Here is a 24,972-nt window from a genome sequence, read left to right on the forward strand (position 1 = left end):
CTTTCTTTCTCCCAGTCCGTACCTCCGTACATCGTACCTCCCCCATCCATACAGCCCGTCAACAGGCAGCCAGTACTGTACAGTCCCGTCGTCTGTACTGTCATGTGCACGGATTGGTATCTCACGTGTACTGGGTACACAAGACTAGCTCAGGTACCCTGGGGAGGCTTAGAGCTAGGCAGGCTTGATTCTTGGGTTGAGTGGCAAGGGTACGAACCAATTTGAGGTCTTCGCTATTTTTGGCGCTTGGGGCCCAAGTCTATAAAAGGGGCCTAGGGGTTCAGTTCTCAAGAGAGCCGATGGGAGCAAGTTTCGTTCCCAGGTGCTAGGTCTGATCCTGGATTGAGTCGCGGACGCGCGCCTGCATCTTAGCGTAGCCCAAGGCCCAGTAGCAGATCCCAGGCTTCACAGCGCCACCTGGTGGTATGGGACACCAGGCTGATAGGGATCTGGTTGGGAGTTCGTGCCAGTAGCTCAGCTCGTGGCTCGGAGGAGACTACGTTATCGTCAGGGTTCATTGAATAGTGTGGCGGATGCCTTAAGTCGAGTCAAGTTTGTAAATGCTATGTCATTTACGGAAATATCCTCAGACCTATTTCAATCCTTGAGAGGGCTATACGCAACTGATAGTCATTTCAGTTCTTATTGGCAAAGAGTCCAGGATGGGAGCTCCATGGTTGACCAGGACTCAGGGATTGTGCCACCTGCGGTACAGGCGGCGGGAGGTCAGTGGATGATTAGGAACGGCTTGCTGTTCCGGAATGGAAAGATTTGTGTGCCAGATGTTATGGAACTTAGATCCACGATTCTCTGGGAGTGTCATGATGCTCCTAGTGCTGGACATCCGGGTATACATCGGACTCTGTCTCTTGTGAAGCATACCTTTTATTGGCCTAAGATGCGTGCATTTATTGAAAACTAAGTAGTAGGTTGCCGGGTGTGTCAGGTTACTAAGGCAGAACGCCTTAGAAGCGCGGGTTTATTACAGCCATTACAGATTCCAGGTAATAAATGGGAAAGTATTTCCATGGATTTTATTACTGGTTTGCCTCGAACGCGCAAGGGTCATGACTCCATTTGGGTCATAGTCGACCGTTTGACAAAAATGGCTAGATTCTTACCTACTAGAACAACTATTTCAGCTGTTCAGCTGGCTCACGAGTTTGTGGACCACTTGTTTAAGCTGTATGGTTTGCCATCTGACATAGTCAGTGACAGGGACTCAAAGTTTATAAGTAACTTTTGGACACTTGTTTTTGAGAAGTTAGAAACTACTCTAAGTATGAGTTCCTCAGATCATGCACAATCCGATGGCAGTACAGAGAAGGTTAACCAGTTGGTTGAAAACATGCTTCGGGCATATGTATCTAAGAGACAGTCTTCATGGGAAGATTATCTACCTATGATAGAATTTGCTTACAACAGTGCAAAGCATTCTAGTACTGAGGTCTTCGCTATTTTTGGCGCTTGGGGCCCAAGTTTATAAAAGGGGCCCAGGGGTTCAGTTCTCAAGAGAGCCGATGGGAGCAAGTTTCGTTCCCAGGTGCTAGGTCTGATCCTGGATTGAGTCGCGGACGCGCGCCTGCATCTTAGCGTAGCCCAAGGCCCAGTAGCAGATCCCAAGCTTCACAGCGCCACCTGGTGGTATGGGACACCAGGCTGGTAGGGATCTCGTTGGGAGTTCGTGCCAGTAGCTCAGCTCGTGGCTCGGAGGGGACATCTCCTGATTCGGGATCACATCCCGTAGATGTCGTGGTTGGGTGGTGAGCAGCCTGCTCAGTTTCTCACGTTGTGTGTGTTTGTTTGCAGATCAGAGGTTTCACGAGTGCTGGGATGTGTCATGTACCTCTCCCCTTGTCCATACAATCCGTCAGCAACAACTGTACCTCTCCATTCGTACCTCTCCCTTCGTACCCGTTAGAAGCAGCTAAGTAACAAGAATTCTAAGAAGAGGTCTGAGCAACGTGCATGTTTCTATAAGGCTTGACCTTCAAGGACCTTTTACAATCACATAGACCAAGGAATCTGATGGTTGTATTACAATCACATTAATGGTTGTATTACCACTACACTAGCTGTTGCTAGTTGTGACATGACTCATGAAAGCCAAGTCTACAGAAGGAGAATGAGGTCTATGCATAGATATCGATACTGCATCTAGGGTGATATGCTAGGGGACTCCTTTGTGGATAATGTCTGAATCTGCTCCCTTGCATAAAATATGAGAACTTGACTATGTAAGCAAGGCCACAGATCCCGCAAGTACCTCTCCCCATGGCCTTCCAAGACCCTGCCTCATAACATATACGAGCATCCCAAGACAAGATCTACTGAGGGATGCTCTAGGATGGTATCACCAATCATATGTATGTCATCCATCCAATTCACAAAATCCATATGAGGGCAATCCAATTGCCCCTCAGCACACACTGCACCATGCACCACCATCAGTCGCCATGTGGGTCTTAGCCCTCTTACATTTTACATTGTTTTTAAGTTTCACGGAATGTTTCAAACCCAGAGATAAACCTTGAGTATGATTGAAAAATATTACTGGAAATACTAGCAAACAACAAGAATAGGCTAACTAGACTTACATTATAGAGGCGCAAGCAAGAAAAAGGCAAGAATAATTTAAATAGACTAACACGAAGACACACAATAAATAGCAATGAAAGGAAAACATGAGCAATCAGGTATATATTTTAAAATCCAAACTTTTACAATCCTCATTCATTTCCAAACAGCTAATACCTTGTCCATATATAGTATACGACTTGTGACTTTTGATTGATTGAGATACATGGTCACAAAAACATCTTCTCGTATATGAGTGGAAATTGGAATAGTCAATATACATACACGTGGATGCTTCTTCCTGATGCATGAGAGTATGGTTATGGACTAGTATGACCCTGGAAAAATATGTCTATAAGTACCAAAAGGGTGTCTTCAAGGTGTCTCCACCTTTTTAAAGCATCAAGTTTATGAAACTCCAAAATTTTGGAGACGTCTACAAAGAGCATCTCCAACTACATGAGGTGTCATTACTTTCCCCTAGTTCATTGTCCATTGCCTGTGCTGCCCAAACACACATGCTTGAGTGAGCCAATGGAAGACTGGGGAAGACCTTCATGATTTTTCCAAAAAGAAAAAAGAAAGAGAGATGGAAGCAACCTCCATGGGTCCCCAAATGTCCTTCATGCAATGCCAAAAGCAAGAATTTAGAAAGAATAAGTTTCTGTTTATGCCTTGTGTGGGTAAGCAAAAACACATCTACTTCTACATAAACATACTTGGTACACCCAAACAATATCCAAAATTTGAAGGCATGGAACAAGGTCAAAGGCCTCTACCTGAGTAAGGAGATAACCCCAAAAAAACGAAGACTGCACCAAGCCAACAGTCGCATGGTCCCATTGGTATTCAGCTGACATAGGCAAAATAGCTATACTCATGTTCACCTGTGTACAAAAAAGATAACAGTTAAAATAGCTATACTCATATTCACCTGTGTACAAAAAAGAAACCCCAATAGAAAATAGTTTGCGTTAAAATGGAAACCACAATTAGACGAAATATATAATTATAGAGAAATATATAATTATACATAAATATATAATTATAGAGAAATATACAATTATAGATGTTGTGAAACCACCTCAATGTCCTAAGTAGCGTACAACACGCTAATACGTAAAGAACTCTAGGAAGGCAATAAATACAACTTATTGATAAAGATGATCTTAAATCAAACATATAAAGGTTCCAATTTTTTAATGATATTGTTTGTTAACCCAAGCTTGACTCCAACAATAGCATTTACTCAAACTGCGTCACAAACCCCAAGGGTTTTGTTGATTCAAAGAGTACAAGAGGGAAACTAAAAAGCATAGAAATCGTATGGTACAAAATATGTGACCCTCAATATGGCTCTCTAGACAAGAAGAGTATCAAAAGACAAGAAAGGAGTGAGAATACTATTAACTATTGCGAACAATGAACACTAAATGCAAAGAAAGGTTCACATTTTTCACAAGACAATAGCAACTAAGAGACTAGCCTCCACAAGCCCATAGAGACAAACAAAACCATTCAAAACCTACTTGAATGAAAAAGAAAGGTTCGTTTTGTTCACAAAACAATGTTCCCTAAGAGACTCGCCTCCACAAACCCATAGAGACAAACAAAACCGCTCAAGAACCAAGTTAAATTACGCTTTCTCACGAAACCAATGAAGCCAAACATTATACTATTTCAAAAGGAGAAGAAGCATCCTAGCTAAATAGACATGCACGTCCTATGCAAGGCAAAATTCGCTCCTCGGGGTTCCCAATAAGCCTTAACAATAAAGCTCTACAACCAAAATAACCCTAAGCTTCTCTCATAAATATCTTTTGGAAATCAAGCCATACTCCTTCAAAACACACACACACACACACACTTTTTTTTTTTTGGGGGGGGGGAGGGGGGTTGAAATCCATTTGTCAAAAGAACAGTCCAATGGAAAGGGACAGCCAATTACAAGCATCAGAAGATATCATTATATGACAAGAAGGCATAATAATCAAGATCCTACGCGTGTAGACAATCATAAAATGATTGCCTTAGGGATGCCTGGAAGAACCAAAGCTTAGCCAGGGAGGGATCACCAAAGACTCGATGGTTATTGTCCTCCAATAGAATCCATAAGGCCCAATAACGAACCCAACCAAGAAGATCCTATGTCTGCCTTATTGGATGAAAACCAAAAACCCAGGATCGCTTGTCAAAGCAAGCACTAGGAAAACGAGCCTAAAGCCTTTGCCGTAGGCAAGAGCAAGAAAATCACAAGATTCAAGGCAATGACAAAAGAGATAGTATAAACTCTCGCGAGACCTGGCTGCATTTACTTGCATCAAATGATCAGGTCGAGAGGAAAGGAGCTGCTGAAAGTGACTAGAACATTGCAATTCCAAGTCTGATTTGGAAGTGGTCCAGGTGCCATCAGCTTTCTTGATCCTGCAAATATCCTCCTTTCGCCTATCCGCATGGAGACTTTTAAAAATGACGACAAGACAAAAGCAGTCAAAACGGGAGAACTCCAAGTAAAACTCATCACACGAAGCACTTTTGACGAAGAGGAAGTTTGGAAGCCCAAATATACTCCAATCTTTGGCGCCACCACCGAGAGGAGAGTGTCATAGACCAAATGCAATTACTAAGAGAAACCCAAGGGGGAGGGAACAAGCCCTTATATACCGATGCACCCGTGATATCAACCAATGGTAGTTGGCGACAAAAATGATAATTCGATCGGAGAACCTAGTCTTTAAGGTGGTCCAGAATCTCAAGGCGGGGGTATGGGCAGATAACCATGCAGCATCTGTGACAATAGAGACCAAAGAGGCCTATAATGATGTTGCAAAGCATACTGTCTAATAGATGTAGGAAAGGAGATAACCATACCAACCGCATCAAGCACATCATCCACATAACAAATTCGTTTGCTCAACAGAAAATATGAGTGGCAAGGTTCCTACAAAGCCAATGGAGGCATAAACACATTTGACCAATAAAGGCTCTTAGCACGCAAGATCCTACAAGAGTAACCTTGCCATTCCATTTAAAATGGGAGAGTATATGCTTCCAATTGGAAAACATACCAAAAAAAAAAGGACATCCCTTTACTCTGCCATCCAATGTGTCCCAAAAGAAAGTCCCAGTGGGAGGGCTGCCAACTAACAAAAGCTGTATAGGACAATTGTAAAAACACATGTCGCATCGTAGATGTCCATGGTTCATCACCTTCATGAACTGCAGTATTGTTTTAGCATGTCAAGCACCCAATCCATCTACTATCTTCGAGAGATAGACCATCTCAACGGGTAGCCAAGATGACTTACAAGCTGTGTGGGCAAAAAGTATGTCTCTTGGCCATAAGATATGATGCCAAACTTTCTCATGGAGAGGAAGAAGTGTCGATTTCTTAAAATTTACTCTTGTAGACCGGCAGCCAAACCATATTAATATAAAGCACGCATGAGGAAAGATCCCTTTCTGAGTTTCTAGACAAAAAAAAGGAATCATCAAAATTCAAGTGTGCAATCAAAAGTCTATTGCCACGATCTCCAAACCATGCAAGGCACCCGTGGCAACTAAATGATCCATGTGTTCTAGCATGGGATGAGTAGCAATGGCATAAAACAAAGCACTGAGAGGACAGCCCTATTGTACCGAACAAAAAAGCATCCAGTGGTCCGTAATGTCACCTATCACAATGCCAGCAACTTGACTGTCTTGATACAACCAATGAATAAGATGCTGCACTTTTGTCCCAAATCCTAGAACCTTCATGGTTTGCGAGATGAAATCCCATTGCACCATGTCAAAGTCTTTAGCAATATCCACCTATAATAAAAGTACATCTTGCTCACTGTACCTTGCATATCCTATCCCCACATAGGCAGTGGCAATATTGTCAGTTATATGCCAACGTGTAATAAAACCATACTGAGTAGGATGTAACCCATCATGTAGAAAGCCTTTGGTCCGAGCCATGATCATCTTAGCAACAAGCTTATAGATGGCAAGCATAAGAGCAATGGGTCTCCAATCCAAAAAAGACACACATAAATGCTATTTAGGGAATAATTTCACCAAGTCTTTATTCAACTAGTTGGAGTCTGATGAGTTTCCCACGCATGATTAATCATATATAACATTGAAGGTAACATAGCTCCCAATACTGTTGATAAAACTCCATCGAGAGACCATCCCACCCGGGACTTTTCCATTTACCACAGGCTCAAATGGCATCTTTCAATTCTCTCTAGGTAAAAGGAGATTCAATTGCATTGCCTAACGCGGAGACAGAATGGGACTGACATGTTGAAGGAGCTCCCCCAAAACTCTCATCACATCTTGTGATCAAGAATTTGGCCAAAATGTTTAGCAAAGTGAGCAACACAAGCCACAGCAAGTTACACCTGGAGAAGAAAGAGTCCAGTCTTGGAGACGGTCCTCAAGCTCCAAAGGCAGAATGGGCTGAAAAGGCCGAAGCATGCCAATAATAATTTGCCATATGAATCTGTAATGCATACCAAGACCAAATTTTGCAGCAATCAAAGGAAAAGCAAGGGGAATCCCATTATCATGAATGACATCTGCAACTGAGTGGATCCCCTTCAAGCTAAGGAAATTAAGTGTATCGAGGCTTCTGCACTACAACAGAGAGGCAAAAGCTCGTGACCAATGTATGCTCTCTGCTCTGAGAGAGTTTCCCTGTAGTGAATCCCGACCATGCCGTTCCAATTGAGAGAGGACATGCTTCCAATCCAGAAGCATATGAGAGACTAAAGAACAACCTTTGATCTTGCCATCAAAACAACCCAAAACGAAATCCCATTGTGTAAGCTGGCAATATCCAAAAGCAGGAGTGGTGAGCTGTAAAAGCAAGTGGCGTATCATAGCAGCCCAAGGCTAAGAACCTTGCAAGAATTGCAGCATCATTTTCGCCTTGTGGCAAGAATATGCACGTGAATGTTAAGGATATTCAACCCCCTGTGCATTTTTGGTGAACGGAGATGCGGTAGCGTGAGTAATCTCAAACTCTTCTTGCCATGTCTAGAACGCCAAAAAGTTTCCAGAATATTAGGCATAAAGGAGAGAGTTCCGCCTTACTAAACATTATCAAAGGTAAGTAAAACTGAATATAGGCCACCAGAATTGACTGAACAATGTGCAACCTGACATGTAGAGACCATGTTGCCAGCTTCCAATATTCAAGATTTTTGTTCAATTTTGCTAATATATTGTCAGCTTGTTGGCGACGAGTAATCGACCAACCCAAAGGATAGCCCAAATGATGAATTGTTTGATTAGGTTGTACAATTTCCCCTGGCCATAAAAGAGTATGGCACTCTTTTGAATGCAAAGGCAATAACTTAGATTTCTGGAAATTTACATGAAGACCTGCTGCCAACCCATATAAAGATAAGGCCCGCATCAAGCAATATAGATACTGCTCCGTATTCTGAGCAGTAAAATAATAATAATCTGCATAGGCTTGAGCTATCAAAGTACTGCTACCATGAATTTCCAAACCATGAAGTATATCAGAGGCTATGAGATGATCCATGTACTGAAGCATGGGATGAGTAGCTATGGCATATAGAAGTGCACTAAGCGGACAGCCCTGATGGACTGAACAGCGAAGGGTCCGTGCATCAGAAATATCTCCAAACAGTATGCAAGCAGCTTTGCTATCACTGTAAAGTGAGTAAATAATATGCTGCAATTTCTGCCCAAAGCCCAATGCATGCATAGTTTGCGAAATAAAATCCATGGGCACACACACGCATTTCTTTTGTGAAAAGACTATTTCATTTTAGAAACAATGTAGATGTGCAGCTGCTCCAAAAGGGAGAACCTACTACTAAAAAACTAGAAGCAGTAATAAAGCACGTCCAGCTGGACCAAAGGAACGTCTCCAAGAAAGTGGGCACCTTGGAGAGATTGATGCAAAGAAGAACAAAGAAAGTATGAACGTCCACCAACGAATGCCCGTACAGCTGAATGTTATGCTCAGTTTTTTTAGGAGTATCGCTATACACACATACTTTTTTGGGGGATGAACACAAACACACACACACACAGTTTTTGTGAATTGTGTCCGACAGTGAGATTTGGTTAGAAGTCACATTGTGCATTTTCCCTTTCAGTATGCCTATATCCGTACGCCTACATGTGTGCAGGGTGATTTGAATGACATTAGAAGCAATGTATTGCAGAACATTTGGATTCAAAGGTGCTCTGATGTCTTTAGAGGTGAGAATGTGATGCAGCTTTCTCTATTCTAACATGGTGGATGAACTCACGCCCACTCTGAAAACCTGAAGCAGGAGAACTTTTGGTACAGTAAGTTCATAACTGTCTTCAGAAATATGTGGCATGGCCAAGCTTGTAGCAGAGACGTAGAACATGTCAGCAGAAGCGGGAACCACGGACCAAAACCTTCTTTGCGTAGGAGGGTGTGGGCCAGAAACTCTCGGGCCCCTACTCAGATACATCAAGAAGACTGGTTGTCTATCTTCTTCTCCACTCTCCCTATTAAAGCTTCGCAACTACAAGCACTCAACTCAAAAAGAATATAGGATAGAGGATTCACTAACTACCATACAATCTCACAGTATCATCTTCACTTTTTTTTGCAGTCCAAGCATTACTTTCACATTTATGAAAAAGACACTTTAACATTGCATTTCTAACAATTTCACCACATCATTTTAGAAATTGCAGACATCCCCATGAAGAACAGAAGCACAACAAGACAGGGCCATAAAAAGAGATTAGTAAATACCTCCAAAATTTTGCAAACACACATATATCTTCAGGCTTGTGAGACTCGGCAGTTAAAAGTAATCAGCACAAAAAATGCAAACGTACAAATAAATTTTGAATTGTGTCTGCATATTCAATGACTTTCAGGTGGTCAAAAATCTGAGACAGGACGTACATGATGCTGCATCCCACCAGTGAAGATGCATAAAAGTTCTTAAGTATTTAATGCAGTATCTAAAGGTTCATATGTAGAATTATTTTGATTCCAAATTCTTGAAAACCAAATTTAGTACATACTATATTAGGCACTTGAAAACCAGAATGATTTCAGCTACCAAAAATTTTAGAAATCAGAAAGACAGATTGCGTACCCGATCCATGTTACAGAGGAGGAATGCAAAGAAGCAGAGCATCACAATGATCCAGCGCTTTGGAATTTGTTGCCATGCTGAGGCTACATTTGCAACGCCAGTAACCTCTTTGACCTCTGCCTGTGATAATATAGATCCTTCATATGAAGCGCCATTTGTTTCTGAATAGCTTTTCTTCAGATTTTCTGAATTCAACAGGGGCATTGGTACATCTTGATCAAGAGTTTCTATGTGAGTTTCATATCTGAGATCCCCAATTCCAAGATTATCAGAATGTTGGCCCTGTCCATTGCACAAAATGCTCCATTTCCCAATCTTTGGACTTCTCCTAAGCTGGCTTTTCATAGGCTCATCTAACAAAAAACATCTGACTTTTAATGGATATATGCCAGTAAGTCTCACGTCCATAACCTGCCTAAAACTTCTGCTGCTGCACAGCAATAAAGTAAAATGGTCACAATGAAACACTCCAAGCCTTGATTCTTCCTGGATACTGCATGAAGCTGTTCCATACCCAGACCTTTCCATCTGAACACTCCCCACTCTACGGGGCCCTTGTCTTTGGGAAGCTCTAGGCTTACATTGTCCTGAAAAATTTTCCCAAGCATGATAAGTTATTCAAGATTCGAGGGAAATGACTTAGACTATTTTAGGACATAGCAAAGGCTAATATGTCAAAAAATAGCAGGGTGAAAGAAGCAGAAAAGAAATCAGTTTCACAGTATACTAATTCACATCAAAGTGGCTCTCTAAAAGGAAATATGTGAAATTACAGGCCTATGAGAAATATTACTGGCCTATGAATGTTGGTTTTAACCCTTGAAAAATATTCAAGTCACATAAAGAAGTCATTGCCTTCACATCCTGAGTTACAATGAAATATGACTTGATCTATCTCATACCTTTGATTCTTAATATATCTCTTTTATTTTCTTCCACAACAAATAAGCATCTTTCTTTCATAGCCAGTACATTTATATGCAGCATTGTGCTTACTACATTTTTGGATAAGTCTTGGAATCCTTATAGAGATAAAAGAAGCCTCATTTACAAAGGCGCAATGCAGGCACATCAGAAGCGCAGGTGTACGGGCAGGTTATGGAGCTGGTACATGGCAGGACAGAAGGGGCTGGACCCTGCAATAAAGGGAGGGCTTTATGCCCTGGATCAAAGGCATTGAAAGGGCCAGGAAAGACCCTTATATAGGGCACTGGTTGGGCTGGTAGGCGCAGCCAATCAGTCGGTTTTTAGGGCAGACAAAAGTCGGCCAATAGGCCCTTGACCAGTCGGTCATTTTGAGCAGGCCTTGGGCCTATAAAAGGAGAGGCCTTGGGCCTCATAATTCATTCAGTCTGGGCCTGGGCTGAATGAGCCTTATAATTCATTCAGCTGTGCGGCTTTTGGAGGAGCAGAAAGGAGCAGCATATACACTAACCTTGGGCCTCTACACAGGAAGTGAAGAAGAGAGGTGTTGCTGCAGACTTATCTCCAGGGAGAGGCTGAACCTAGACTGTCTTCCAGGGCAGAAGGTTGCTGAGATCATTCTAGACAGAAAGTCTACAGACGCTCGAGGTGGAGCACGCGGGCTCGAGTCTGGGCTCCAGTCTAGAAAGAAAGAAAGTTTATTAAAGTCTTCGGAAGACCGATGGGTCTATGAGACTGTGAAAATCCTGATACAACAAGCTGTGGTAGTGGAGCTACTAAACGAGCATCCATACCTATGCAAAGTACAACATAGTCATGTCGACCATTCATGTTGATGGTCGACTATATATCAATCTCAGCATCATCATCAATATCATCATTATCCCTAGCAACAACAGAGATAGCCGGAAAATAGGAGGAGTACCTTGTGGTAAGATCAGAGGACCACACCATTGGTGGGACTCTGGATCTTCTCTCTTGTATTGTGTCCATAGCTTTGGACGAAAATATATTATTTTGGTGGTTTCTATATCTGGCTGATTCATTGTCTATTGATGCAAGTAGAAACCCACCTTGTGCTCTCTACCCAGTCTCCACCTGAGGCTCCACCTGAGGAAAGGGTACATGATTGTGCATCAAATAAAAAGTTCTTCCAAGGCTCTTGCCTAGGCATAAGTCCCTTTGTCATAAACTTGCAAAGTAAGGCCTTGCACTGCAAGTTTGGGTGTATGATATTGAACCCCCTTCCTTTGTGGGAAGGATCAAGGTCTCCCAAGCTACCTTGGCTATAGTGTTTGCGGTGCCATCTAGCCCATTCCACAAAAGTTCCTTATAGGCCTAGTTGAGTCATTGTCTATAGCTTTGGACGAAAATATATTATTTTTGGTAGTTTCTATATCTGGCTGGTTCATTGTCTATTGATGCAAGTAGAAACCCACCTTGTGCTCTCTACCCAGTCTCCACCTAAGGAAAGGGTACATGATTGTGCATCAAATAAAAAAGTTCTTCCAAGGCTCTTGCCTAATCATAAGTCCCTTTGTCATAAACTTGCAAAGTAAGGCCCTTGCACTGCAAGTCTACATTGAACCCCCTTCCTTTGTGGGAAGGATCAAGGTCTCCCAAGCTACCCTGGCTATAGTGTTTGCGGTGCCATCTAGCCCATTCCACAAAAAGTTCCTTACACGCCTAGTTGAGTCATTGTCTATAGCTTTGGACGGGAATATATTATTTTGGTGGTTTCTATATCTGACTGGTTCATTGTCTATTGATGCAAGTAGAAACCCACCGTGCTCTCTACCCAGTCTCCACCTGAGGAAAGGGTACATGTACATGAGTATGCATCAAATAAAAAAGTTCTTCCAAGGCTCTTGCCTAGGCATAAGTCCCTTTGCCATAAACTTGCAAAATAAGGCCCTACACTACAAGTCTGGGTGTATGATATTGAACCCCCTTCCTTTGTGGGAAGGATCAAGGTCTCCCAAGCTACCCTAGCTATAGTGTTTGTGGTGCCATCTAACCCATTCCACAAAAGGTTCCTTATAGGCCTAGTTGAGTAATTCAATCCCTAGAGCGATGTAGGCCATCTCTTTATCAGATTTGCAATGAGGCACGTGTTGCATATTTAAGAAGGCAATTGCAGGAAGCTAGCATGAATGAAGGTGACTCTATGGATGCATACTTGACAAAGGTCAAGGACCTCATGGAACAACTTGCCAATATTGATGAAGTGGTGCCAAATTCTCAGCTTGTCAGTACCACATTGAATGGGCTGCAAGATACATATCAAGGGTTTCCTACAACCCTTCGACTAGTGGCCATGGGTAATCTAGACCACTACTCCTTTGATCAATTAGTCACTTTGCTTTCCCAGGAAGAGCAAAGTCATGCTAATAGGCAAGCTACTATTCCTGATCATGCATTTGCTTCACAGCAAACAGGAAAAGGCAAGGCTTCCAAGCCTATGGGCAAGCCTAAATATGCGCCTAACAGTGGCAATTCCTCCAATGCATCTCAAAATACAGTAGATAAGTCAAAGAAGAAAAGATGCAACTATTGTCGCAAGCCAGGGCATGAAATTTCAGAATGCATGAAGCGCATTGCTTCAGAGAAGAAGAAAGCAGGATTGACAGTAAATGCCTCACATGCAATTGAATCCCATGAGCCAGCAGATGCCCGCTGCTTCCAAGCACGTCACTTCTTGCAGACAGTTGTTTCATTCCTTTAGCTAATGCACCTCGCGAGGGGCTGTCACATGTGCTAATAATGCTCTCTATACTGTAAAAGGAATTGGAGATGTGCAGCTCACATCCATTTCAAGCCATCCTGTCACTTTGACAACTGTTCTTTTTGTGCCTAGAATTTAAGTCAACTTGATTTCAATTTCAGCAATTGCCCCTTCAGGTTTCAGAGTAATATTTGATGGATACACATGCTTAGGATATGATCTTCGTGATGACAGTGCCATAGTTCTCACTGGCACTTTGCAAAAGGGGCTTTATCACCTTGAACATCACTTAGCTGCACTTTCTATTGAAGCATTTGCTATTTCACATTCACAGCTTGCTGAAACTCATCTTTGGCATGATAGAAGGGGTCATCTCAATTATAGAGCTCTTGCCAAGTTACATTCACAGGGCATGGCAAATGATATACCTCAAACTCACAGTTTCCAAACATGTGTGTGAGGGTTGTCTTTTGGGTAAGATGCATCGGTTTCCTTTTCAAAAAGAATTGTCCAAAATTCTCACAAAGGAAATTGCAGCTAGTGCACAGTGATGTCTATGGCCCAATGAGGACAAATGCCATTGGGAGGTACAAATATTTCATGACTCTAATTGATGACTTCACAAGATATTGCTGGGTATATGCTTTAAAAGCCAAATCTGAAGTGTTCTCATGCTTTCAGAGGTGGCTGAATATGGTTGAGAATGAATCGGGATGCAAGCTTGTCACCCTCAACATAGATAGGGGGGCAGAGTATATGTCAAACGAGTTGCTCCTCTTGTGGACTGCAAAGCTAAGCCAGAAGTTGACATGTTTGATGCCTGTGACTCTTGGTTACCTCTACTTCCCTCAGAGGGAGACTTTGACCAGCAACATGAGCCTCCTGCAGGCCCTCCAACAAGCAATGATCAGCCAGCACCCCATGCTGATTTACAGGTTCCTCTTCCAGCACAAAATGATCCCACTATTCATGATGCAGTGATTGAAGAAAGAGCTGTCAATAGACAGCAAAGGCAAGTTCCCAGATGGCTTCTTGACACATTGAGGAACAGCAAACAAGATCAACCTCTTGCTGCTCCGACAAGATCAGGGAATAGACACATGCATGGTCACTTTCTTGAGTTTGCACTCCTTGCTACAGCTTGCAATGAAGAGCCTTTGTGCCATAAAGATGCTTTTGACAGTAAAGAGTGGATGGATGCAATGAGAGCTGAGCTACAATCTATTGCCAAAAATGACACATGGGAATTAGTAGATCTCCCTCCTAGCAAGCATGCCATTGGTACCCGAGGGGTCTACAAATTAAAAAAGGAAATCTGATGGCAGCATAGATCAACACAAAGCCCGTCTTGTTGCAAAAGGATATGCCCAACAACAAGGCATTGACTTTGAGGAGACCTTTGCTCCCACTTCCAGGATTATTACTATTAGATGTGTCATTGCCATTGCAGCCCATCACCATTGGCAAGTGCACTAGCTTGACATCAAGACTGCCTTTCTTCAAGGGGATCTGCCAGAAGGAAGAAGTTTATCTGACACAACCTCCTAGCTTTGAGGTTGCCTTCTTTGATCCCTCTGATGAGCACTTGGCTGTGGGCTGATCTGTACAAAGAGGAGACCCCTCTAATCTATGCATCTGAGGGTCCAAAATGATGAAGGGTGTCCTCTAGAAGATCCCAATCTACCCTGTCATAAGCTTTTTCATAATCCAAGGGTTGAATGGCTAGCTTCTAGCTGCTATGCAAAGCTAAATTGGAAGCCTCCCAAAAAGAGAAGATATGATCAAAGATGCTCCTGCCATGCACAAATCCTACCTGTGTATCACAAATGAGATCCGGATGAAAGGATTGCAACAATAGACTAATTGCTTGCGCCAGGATGCCCAAGAGAGTGATAGGCCTCCATTGTGACACCAAATTTTTGCAACCTCCCGTTTGAGACCCTCTATGAGTGAGTCAAGCATAGCATCAAAGTCCCAAACGCCCTGCAGGGCTGAGGTAATGTGATCCCCAATCTCATCCCAATGCACAATAAAGAAGGATGGTGAAAGCCCATCCGAACCCAAGCACCTTGATGGGGAGCAAGAAGTGCGGTACACTGAATTCCCATATTGATGAAAGGCGCATCTAGCAAGACTCTCATATTTGGTTTCACCGATAAGGGACTATGCTGCAAAATCTGAAACCTGACATCATCTCTGGCCAATGTATCCAAACTTGCTACAAGAGGAAAGGCATAAAAATAAGTAACTATACGCAAGACGGCATCAAAATCTGTCTTCAATACCCTGTCTAAGTCAATAAGCTGTGTGACACTCTCTCTAGAGAGGAAATGCTTATTGACTCTACCCCCCATCCGAGTCCTCGGAGGACTTGGCTTGCCTGGGGTCTTGGGATAGACTCAGCACTACAGTGAGCAGTCCTACGTCTTTTCACAGATTGTGATAGACTACGTGCCACCGCCCTTGCGGACACCTCTCAACGAAAGCATTCTAAAGGCCAACTCAAGAAGACTCTTTTCCATATGGCGACCTACAACTCAAGTGCTAAGCCACCTCGCCGACCAGCAAGGGCGTATAAAAGAGAAAGGAGGCTCCTATAAGCGATCGGAGCTCGACAAGACGAAGACCATTGCAAAATCTGATAAGCTCAAATCAAGAAGGCGGTTTGGAACCACGAATCACCGAGCAATCAATTGGAGATCAGTCGAGCGCAAAGGCGACTTCGAGCGACAACATCAGTCACATATCTCCCACTCTATTTTTTTTCCCACCTCCGATCAAAGAGCAAGATAAGTGATTTCTTTTGCTTTATATTTCATACACTTAGTATTTTCCGCCATCCATTTCTTACCATACACTCGAAACACACTTTTCCATCCATTTAAATCTCATACACTTAGTAACCTTATCTTTCTCCGCTCTGCTTTATTTTGTACTTATCGATATCATGGCACATCAGCCACAACCACCCACGCTCCAAGATCAATTAGACGCACTTTAGGCACAGTTGGCCGATGAGCGTGAGCATAGTGAGAGATTGGAAAAGAAAATCAATGGTAAGAAAAGGAAGAGACGTTCATCTGACGATGAGTCATCCGATGATGATTCCGACGATGATACTATTATCAGGACAGTCAAAGCCACACTGAGAGCACAAAATTTGAGGAATGAGAGTAAGATTAGTAGAAAAGCTTTCTCATTTCAAAATTTCCGACGATGATACTATTATCAGGACAGTCAAAGCCACATTGAGAGCACAAAATTTGAGGAAGGAGAGTAAGATTAGTAGAAAAGCTTTCTCGTTTCAAAATTTCGATGAAAAGAAAGAAGCACGCACTGTCTTGTCGTGGATCAGTCAACTAAAAGATTATTTTTCAGGGGAGAAATTCTCTGAAAAAGACAAGATTAAATGTGCTGCAAATCATTTAGAAGAGAGTGCTGCACTTTGGTGGAACATCACTAAGCACAGTAAAAGGCGACCAAAATCTTGGAAGTCTTTTAAAAAGCTCATCACATCAAATGTGGATTGAGAAGGACAAACAAGAAATATGTATGAAAAGCTCAATGAAACCTGAGATTAGTCCTTTACTCAACCACACACAAGCCAAAAGAGCAATGAGAAAACATGAGAAGACATATCTGATTTTGGTGAATACGGTAACGGCTATTCAACCAAACACTAAGCCTACACACCAAAAGTTTCTTTCTCACTGGACTACCATGTTCTCGACCTGAAGATCATAGGATAGAAATCTTACTGGGCAACACTCCACCTTGCAAAGCTCCTTATAAAGTCAATCAGTTAGAACAAAAGAAAATTCAAAAGTAAGTGGAGGAATTGATAGAGAGAGGATTGATAAGACCCAGCAGTTCTCCTTATGGAGCACCTGTCTTATTAGTCAAAAAGAAAAATGGAACCTATCGAATGTGCATAGACTATCGTGCACTAAACAAAATCATAGTAGAGAACAAATATCCAATCCTTAGGATTGATGATCTTTTGGACAAATTAAAAGGGACCAAGGTCTTCAGTAAGATAGATCTCAAATCCGGCTATCATCAAGTTCGTATGGTAGAAGAGGATATATAGAAGACTGTCTTTAGAACTCAAACGGGACATTATTGAGTTCCTAGTTATGCCTTTTGGGCTAACTAATACTCCAGCTACTTTTAGTAGAATGATGAACCGAATCTTTCTTAAACTCCAAGATTGTGTGATAGTATTTTTCGATGATATTCTGGTGTTTAGCAAAGATGTTGAGGAGCATAAGAAACATCTGAAGTTAGTTTTTTCACTCTTGAAAGAAAATCAATTGTACATAAATTTTGAAAAGAGCAGTTTCTTTCGAGATCAGATAGAGTATTTGGGTCGCATTATATCCGTCGATGGGATTCGAGTAGATTTAAAGAAGATCGAGTGCATAGTCACATGGCCTAAGCCCCGAGACATACACGAATTAAGATCATTCTTAGGATTGTGTAGCTTTTATAGAAAGTTTGACAAGAATTTCGCATACATTGCACATCCATTGACAGACCTTCTTAGGAATGCTAAGCATTTCTTATGGACCGAGCGTCAAGATAAATCTTTTACAGCTTTGAAAGAAGCTCTCACACAAGCTCCTTTGTTGCAACTACCCAATTTCTCTAGACCATTCTTTGTAGTTGTAACCGATGCTAGTGGATATGGAATTGGAGCCGTACTTACGCAAGATGGACATCCGATAGCATATGAGAGCCGAAAATTAAAACCAGCGGAATGCAATTATAGTACGTATGATAAGGAATTAACTACCGTTGTGCATGCCTTACGAATGTTGAAACATTATTTGATGGGATCTGAGTTTCTTATCAAAACCGATCAGCAAAGTATCAAGCATTTGTTGACTCAGCCACTAATATCCGATAGGCACATCAAGTGGGCATCATTTATACAGAGTTTTCAGCCCATGATTCAGTATCAACCTGGAAAGGAAAATGTAGTTGCTGATGCTCTTAGCAAAAAGCCAAGTATTAACCTGTAGAGACCCAGCCTTTTGAAGGTATGAAGAATTCTTATCAAGAGGATCCAGACTTTTCTGATATATGGAACAAATTAGAGAATAACAATTGGAATCCTATATTGGACTATTCATGCAATGATGGATACCTCTTTTATCAAAAGAAATTATGCATCACTCAACCCTTTAGACAAATTGTAATGGAGGAAATGCACCAACCACCATATATGGGACATAGGGGAGTGACTGCCACTTTACAAGTGATCGCAAGGGGATTTCATTGGCCTACTATAAGAAAAGATGTGGCTAAATTTGTAGCCGAATGCATCAATGTCAGAAGATCAAGAGTTACAAAGGAAAGACCCCAGGATTGCTAATGCCTTTGCCTATTCCTACGCAACCTTGGGAGCAAATATACATGGATTTGGACGATAGTAGATCGCTTTAGTAAGCAAGCTTATTTCATCCCATGCAAAAAGACTTTAACAGCTCAGCAAGCTGCACATTTATTCATCAAGCATATATTTGCTCATCATGGATTGCCACAGATTATAGTGTCTGATCGAGATTCGAAGTTTTGCAGTAATTTCTAGACTGCATTATTTCATAATCTAGCCACTAAGTTAGATTTCTCATCAGCTTTCCATCCAGAATCGAATGGACAAACTGAAGTTACCAACATTACTATTCTGGATATGATAAGAGTTTATACGGGAAGTCAACCCAAAGCTTGGGATAAATACATTCATCTCTTACAATTTGCTTATAATAATACTCCTCATTCTGCAACTGGAAAAGCACCCTTTGAGATTATCTATGGGAAAGTCTTACCTATCCCTATCACACGATTGACCCATAGAGTAGAAGCAGCAGATGCATTTATCCATGACTATCAAAATATTCTCAAAGAGGTTCACGAAGCCATTGCAATCGCTCAAGAGAAGTACACGAAATAAGCTAATAAGAAACGAAAACATATGCTTTTTAAAGGTGATTATGTACTTCTTCGGATTGAGAAAAGAAGATTGAAGAGTATTGAGAAATGGCCAGTAATCAAGATGTCACCACGTTTTTATGGACCATTTAAAGTGATTCAGAAAATCAATGATCTAGCTTATAGGCTTGAATTACCTGATAATTGGGAAATACATAATGCTTTCCATATCAGCCTCTTGAAGCCCTTCAAAGGACCTTTACCTATTCACCCTATCTATGAAGAGGCCCCATTGATTGTTGATGAAGAATAAATTTTAGAACTTGATTGCATTATTGATCATCAACAAACCTCGATCCGAAAAGGAAATGTCTATACTAAATCCTTGCTTAAATTTAAGAATCATCCAAGAGATGATGCTCAGTGGATGCCTGAGCGGTTCCTTCCAACTTTTCCATACCTCCTTAGTTCCTATAATCAAACACGCAACTGAGGTCAGTTGCAATCCAAGCAAGAGGGATGTTACGGAAATTATATTTCTGATATATCTTACTTTGGACATTATTACTTTTAGTCGAGTGTGACTATGGCAAAGTATCCCATAGGAGCGCACCGGACGCAGCGGGGATCCTAGTGGATACTTTGTGTGGTTAGTTGGGGACGTCTGACTAGCTTGTGTTTTCCATGCTAGATGGCCGGTATTGTGGGTGATTCCATGTTAATACTGATGTCACTAGTGTTATTGGTGTTGTGCTTGATTATTGTGCTTTGAGCGCGGATATGTTGGGATCGGTTGATTCGGTGATTCGTTCAATCGATTGTTAATAATTAATATAATTGGCGGCTTGAGTACCGGTGATGGAACTCATAGCAAGAATTGGAATTAATGCAATACCGATCGAGGTGTCACACAGCGCATTATATATGGCCATGGGCCAATTTTGTATTTGCTTTATTATTGCGGGTTTGAGCAATATATTTTATAGTAGACATAATTGATTTTTGGGCCCTAAGAAAGCTATGTAAAACATATCCCTCATTTTTGGATGAGAGGGATAATTTTGGCTCCTTGGTGCTTTTATGAAATATCATAAATACTCTAGATGAGGAAGCGTGAGCCACTCATCTAGGGGGGGGGAGATTGTACCCAGTCTGCTGTCGTTTTTGTGGTGTGATTGTGTTCTTCTTCTCCAATAGATTAGGTGGTGAATTTGTGTGAAAAGAATTACCTTTTGGTTTTACTCCAAAGCCCAATCTCCAACATAAAATCTATCAATGCACGCAGGAATGGGCATTTGAGGTCTCTTGTTTGACCACGAGAACTGGAGTGACTGTGACGGGGTGTGAAAGGCATCATCCAACCAAACATCTCTGCCACTAAACTGAACAGGAAGGCATCCAAGGCTGCTTTCTCCAAAAAATGTTGCCTCCTTCTCTATCCCCCTTCTTGTCTAAAGGCAACTCCATAGTCGAAGTCACTTCCAATAACCCATAAATCTGCAATGGAGGCCCAAGAGAGAAGTTACCTCCACAAAAGGACACGGTCCCCTCGATTGTTAGGGGCATAAAGGTTAGGAAAACAATCTTAAAAAGAATGAACCATTGAGCTCTGGATGGAATGATGATACCATGTCCAACCACCAGGAGAAGAATAGTGTCTGAAACTAAAAGCAAGTCCCTTCGTCATCAAGGTTGTCAACATGGTTACTTGTCACCTGGGTCCAACTTGATACTCCTATCTTCCGGAACCCAACTGAGATGCTTGCAGGTTTATGTATCATCCGAATTCAATCTAAGACGCTTGCCTTTCGGAACGCAGTCTGAGACATATGTTGGTACTTTGGACTTGCTGAGAAGATTAAATACTTTTTCATAATTTGGCTTTGCTAAAAGACCAAATATACCTCCTCCTTATCTAGGGACTCACATGTGAGGCAGTAATCTCTAACACTATGGGGGCCTTGGGCTAAATTTTCTTTAGTTTTATACTCTCATAAATATTGTTTGTTCTCCAAATGAGACAATCTTTCCAACGGCAAGCCACAAGTGCATCACAAAGACTTACGTCCCAGTATGAAAATTATACTATAATGGATATGCTTGAATACCTTACAGAATGCTTACAGAGTAAATGTCAACAAAAAAAGTGCAAGATCACTACCAATTTGGGTTTATTGCAGCTATTACCTATTCCAAATAGGCAATTGGCATCAGCACATGCATCGCATATGCTGTGTAGAGATAAGACATGATATGGCACTTTTTTGGTTTGGACAGCATGTTAACACACGGTCCAAAAGCATGCAAAGAGAATACTTTTAGCGCCAAATACTGTCACATACATTGTCACATATATTCATCAGTGATGACAATATACTTACATGTGGGCCGAATTTTAGGCAATGTTCATTTATGCCCTGTAATCATAAACAACTTCTCACATACACTTTTAGGCCATACTTTTAGGCCATAGGGCATTGACTTGATGGTGGCTAGTCCTAACAACTTGCTCTTGAGCATGGCCATGTATGCTAAAATGTCTCACCTACAAGCATGCTCTTTGCATGCTTTTGGGCAACGTGTTAACACATGGTCCAAAGCATGCAAAGAACATACTTTTGGCTCTAGACACTATGAGCATGACCATGTATGCTAAAATGTCTCGCATAAAAGCCCCTCTGGAGAGGTTGGTTATAAGCCATGTTACAACATCATGGGCATCATTGAGTTTTTCTTGAGGGCATGCTAATTGGTGTTTAAATAGAGCTTGCATAATAACAGTACCACATCCATCATGTTCACCTTTGCCATGGCTAGACCCAAAGAAATTCAACATCATGTCTAGGCCAGTTAGGGATTTGAACCTTGAGACAAAGTAGAATCCGATTTAAATTGAGAGGCAGCACCATCTGACCACACCCAATGTTGTTTTATATTTTCTCCATAGAGATTTTCCTTTTTCAACCATTCCCAATGCAATAGAAAAGCATGCTGCACAAATAAGGTATCATGTCAATTGCAGTCTAGCTTTGTTCAGGTTCTTAAGACATCCTATTCATGATAATATTAAATATTTTCTATCATAATTTTTAGTCAAGAGAAGGTAAGGTGGCCTCCAGTAGAGCAAGGATGTAACAGTTTTGCATGCATTATTATTTAAATGTAAGTGCACTAAAATTGTAAATAAGAAGTAAGGCCCTCTTGTCAAATGAACTTAAGCTTCATTAAGATTGTGATGTTGAGGCCAAACACATGCAAAGTAGTGTTGAGGTCTCTACATTACCCTGAACTCATTTTTGGTTCATTGTAATTTTCTTTCCTTTTTTGTTCTTACATTGGTTAAGGTATACTCTGATTAATCATTGCTTTTTCTCCACATGTTGCAGCAATCACCAAAAGGTTCAAGAAAGACAGTTCTAAAACTAGGACATGATCCTACGGAGCTAGATGTTCATCCCCATGCTGAGGAAAGGGTGAAGCAAGTTGTCATGGGCTCCAATGTTCAGCCTCCTAATATCCTTGTAAATGAGGAGAAAGAAGAGTCGGAGGAACATTCAGTCTCAAAGGTTGGGCATTCAAGTGAAACAAAAGAAGATGAGGATGAACTGTCTACTATTCAGCGTCAATACTTGGTCTCTCTACCTCAAGTTGCACGGCAATCTGGTGAGAATGTGTTTCCTTACACCATGATATCCAAAGAGATTGCCAATGACAAAGATGTGAAATTGTATTGGTCGTTGTTTACATGGATTGTTGGCACTAAATTCACCCAGTATCCTTTAACTTCAGCCAGCTATGCAGCCATAAGAGCAGCCTTCCTTGTGTTCATTAACCATGGCATGTACAGGCAGCCAATGTCCACTTATCAGCACGTTGTGAGCAGCCCACGTATTAGGGTGGGGACCTACTCCATGGTATTCAGATTTGTACTTGGTTTCTGCCCAATGCGTCTAAGATATATAGAAATACACTTTAAGGGACAATGTTGCAATCCAGACATGTCATGTTTATACTCTCTTTCAATTCAGCAAGCTCGTATGCAAGTCTTCACGGCCAGTCATAGTAGTTACGACACACGCAAACATTTGCCACTATATGCAGTAGGCCTGCTGCAAAATATACTAGCTGCACAACACAACTGGCTGATACACCAAAAGGTATTTTAGTGCCATTCCCAGACGGCTCCAGGACAATGTCCATGTTGAGTAGCTTAAGACTGCAGAAGAACATGCCAAGGTTCATAGGTTAAAAAAGCACCCTAAAGATTGAAACAAGGGCGGCGCTTGTTTCAAACGGACTGATGAATTATTCTTTGATATGACTTGGCGAAGACCACTTCATATGCTAACTTATACCTATTCAGTGAAAGACAAACGCATGAACGTATTCTCAAAATTGGCAAGATATCATCTTCGGGTGGTAAGAGAACACCAAAGCAGTATATCTAAAGTCCTTAAGGTCTGGCAAGTAAAAACACGGTAATAAACAAGTCGCTCGCAGAAGAGACACAACTCTCTCTCTCTCTCTCTCTCTCTCTCTCGTCATAAGCAAAATTGTGGACTCTAAATATATGACTACTAGACGCGGACACGTACGCGTACATATGGAAAGAAGAGGAAGAAGTACGGAAACTCATAAAATGTGTATCGAATCCAGTGCGGAATCCATTGGACGTTTAAAATTTCAGTTTTCATCTGCAGTTCTGAGAATAGCGACAAGTATAGGACAGCAGACACTTCATGCAAGCGCACATATAAGCACTCGCCGTTCTGTAAGCTCGGCACAGTACATACAGAATGAGCGCGGAATGAAACAAGACGTGCATTTTCACAGGTCACGAAACGAGCTATCTAGAGTCAAATTACGCAGGAAGGATGAGGAAAATTTACCTGCGCCGATGGTGGCACTGCTAGCACTGAAGTACGGCAAAACAGTTCCAATAGTCATGGTCGCAGGAGAACGGGACGGAGCAATTCGAATGAGGATCAGGGGCATGAAGATGTCATGGATATGAAGAGGAAGCTACGAAATCCGACGGAGAAAGGATTTGAGAAATCCGAAGGATGAAATCGAGCAAGAAAGAATTGGAAGCAACAACAAGAATGAAATTCAAGCAACAAGATGAACGAAAATGGAGCTTGGAGATATATCGGAGCAAGCTCTTCTCATCCGCCCAATTCGTTCCGCCTACGTGTCCTCCCTTCGAGCGTTTGGATATCCTTTTAAACCCCCCCTTCCTCCCACGTGGCACCCTTTCAGTGGTCCTTTCCCCCACATTTCACACTGCTCGCGCCTTTGCCCAGATCTTTTTGCTCGTCTCAAAAATTAAAATCCTCGGACATTAAAAAGGATTAATAAAAAAGAAAACCCTCCATCATTGCCGAGTAGCTAACAAACTAACAAAGAGTAGGGTGCTAAGGCTACCCTGAGGGCAGACCAAAAACTCCACCCTCCAAAAGAAGGGAGTAATTGCCCACATTAGCTAGCAAGGTACCATGGCTTAGGTTTTATTTCTTGGGACCACGCGTAGAGATCCTCCTATGAATACCATAAACTAGAGCTGGGAGAGAGTAGCTTGCCCTTTGTGGGGTTCCACAAACAAATGGATTGTGTGGGCAAGAATAGTCTAATGTGTGAGGGGGGAAGGAAGGGAAAAAATCATTACATTCTACATTCTCTCATAAATAAAATATGGGG

General features: G+C 41.8%; 1 protein-coding gene across 2 annotated transcripts in view; it reads right to left on the reverse strand.

The window, feature by feature from the left end:
• LOC147890347 (sodium-dependent phosphate transport protein 1, chloroplastic-like) overlaps positions 1-24,452 on the reverse strand; it is a 67,059-nt gene extending 42,607 nt beyond the window's left edge. For both annotated transcript variants that reach the window (XM_087390450.1, XM_087390449.1), the window contains exons 1-3: positions 24,165-24,452; positions 9,693-10,279; positions 3,357-3,464 (exon numbers count right to left, since the gene is read on the reverse strand). In XM_087390450.1, coding sequence (XP_087246576.1) covers positions 3,357-3,464; positions 9,693-10,279; positions 24,165-24,270 — 801 coding nt within the window. In that variant the 5' untranslated portion in view covers positions 24,271-24,452. The remainder of the gene's footprint in view (positions 1-3,356; positions 3,465-9,692; positions 10,280-24,164) is intronic.
• Between the last annotated feature and the right edge of the window lie 520 nt (positions 24,453-24,972).

This window comes from Dipteris shenzhenensis, chromosome 19 (assembly GCF_047967505.1).
Source record: "Dipteris shenzhenensis isolate YYH24624 ecotype China chromosome 19, Dip_SZ_1.0, whole genome shotgun sequence".
NCBI lineage: Eukaryota > Viridiplantae > Streptophyta > Polypodiopsida > Gleicheniales > Dipteridaceae > Dipteris > Dipteris shenzhenensis.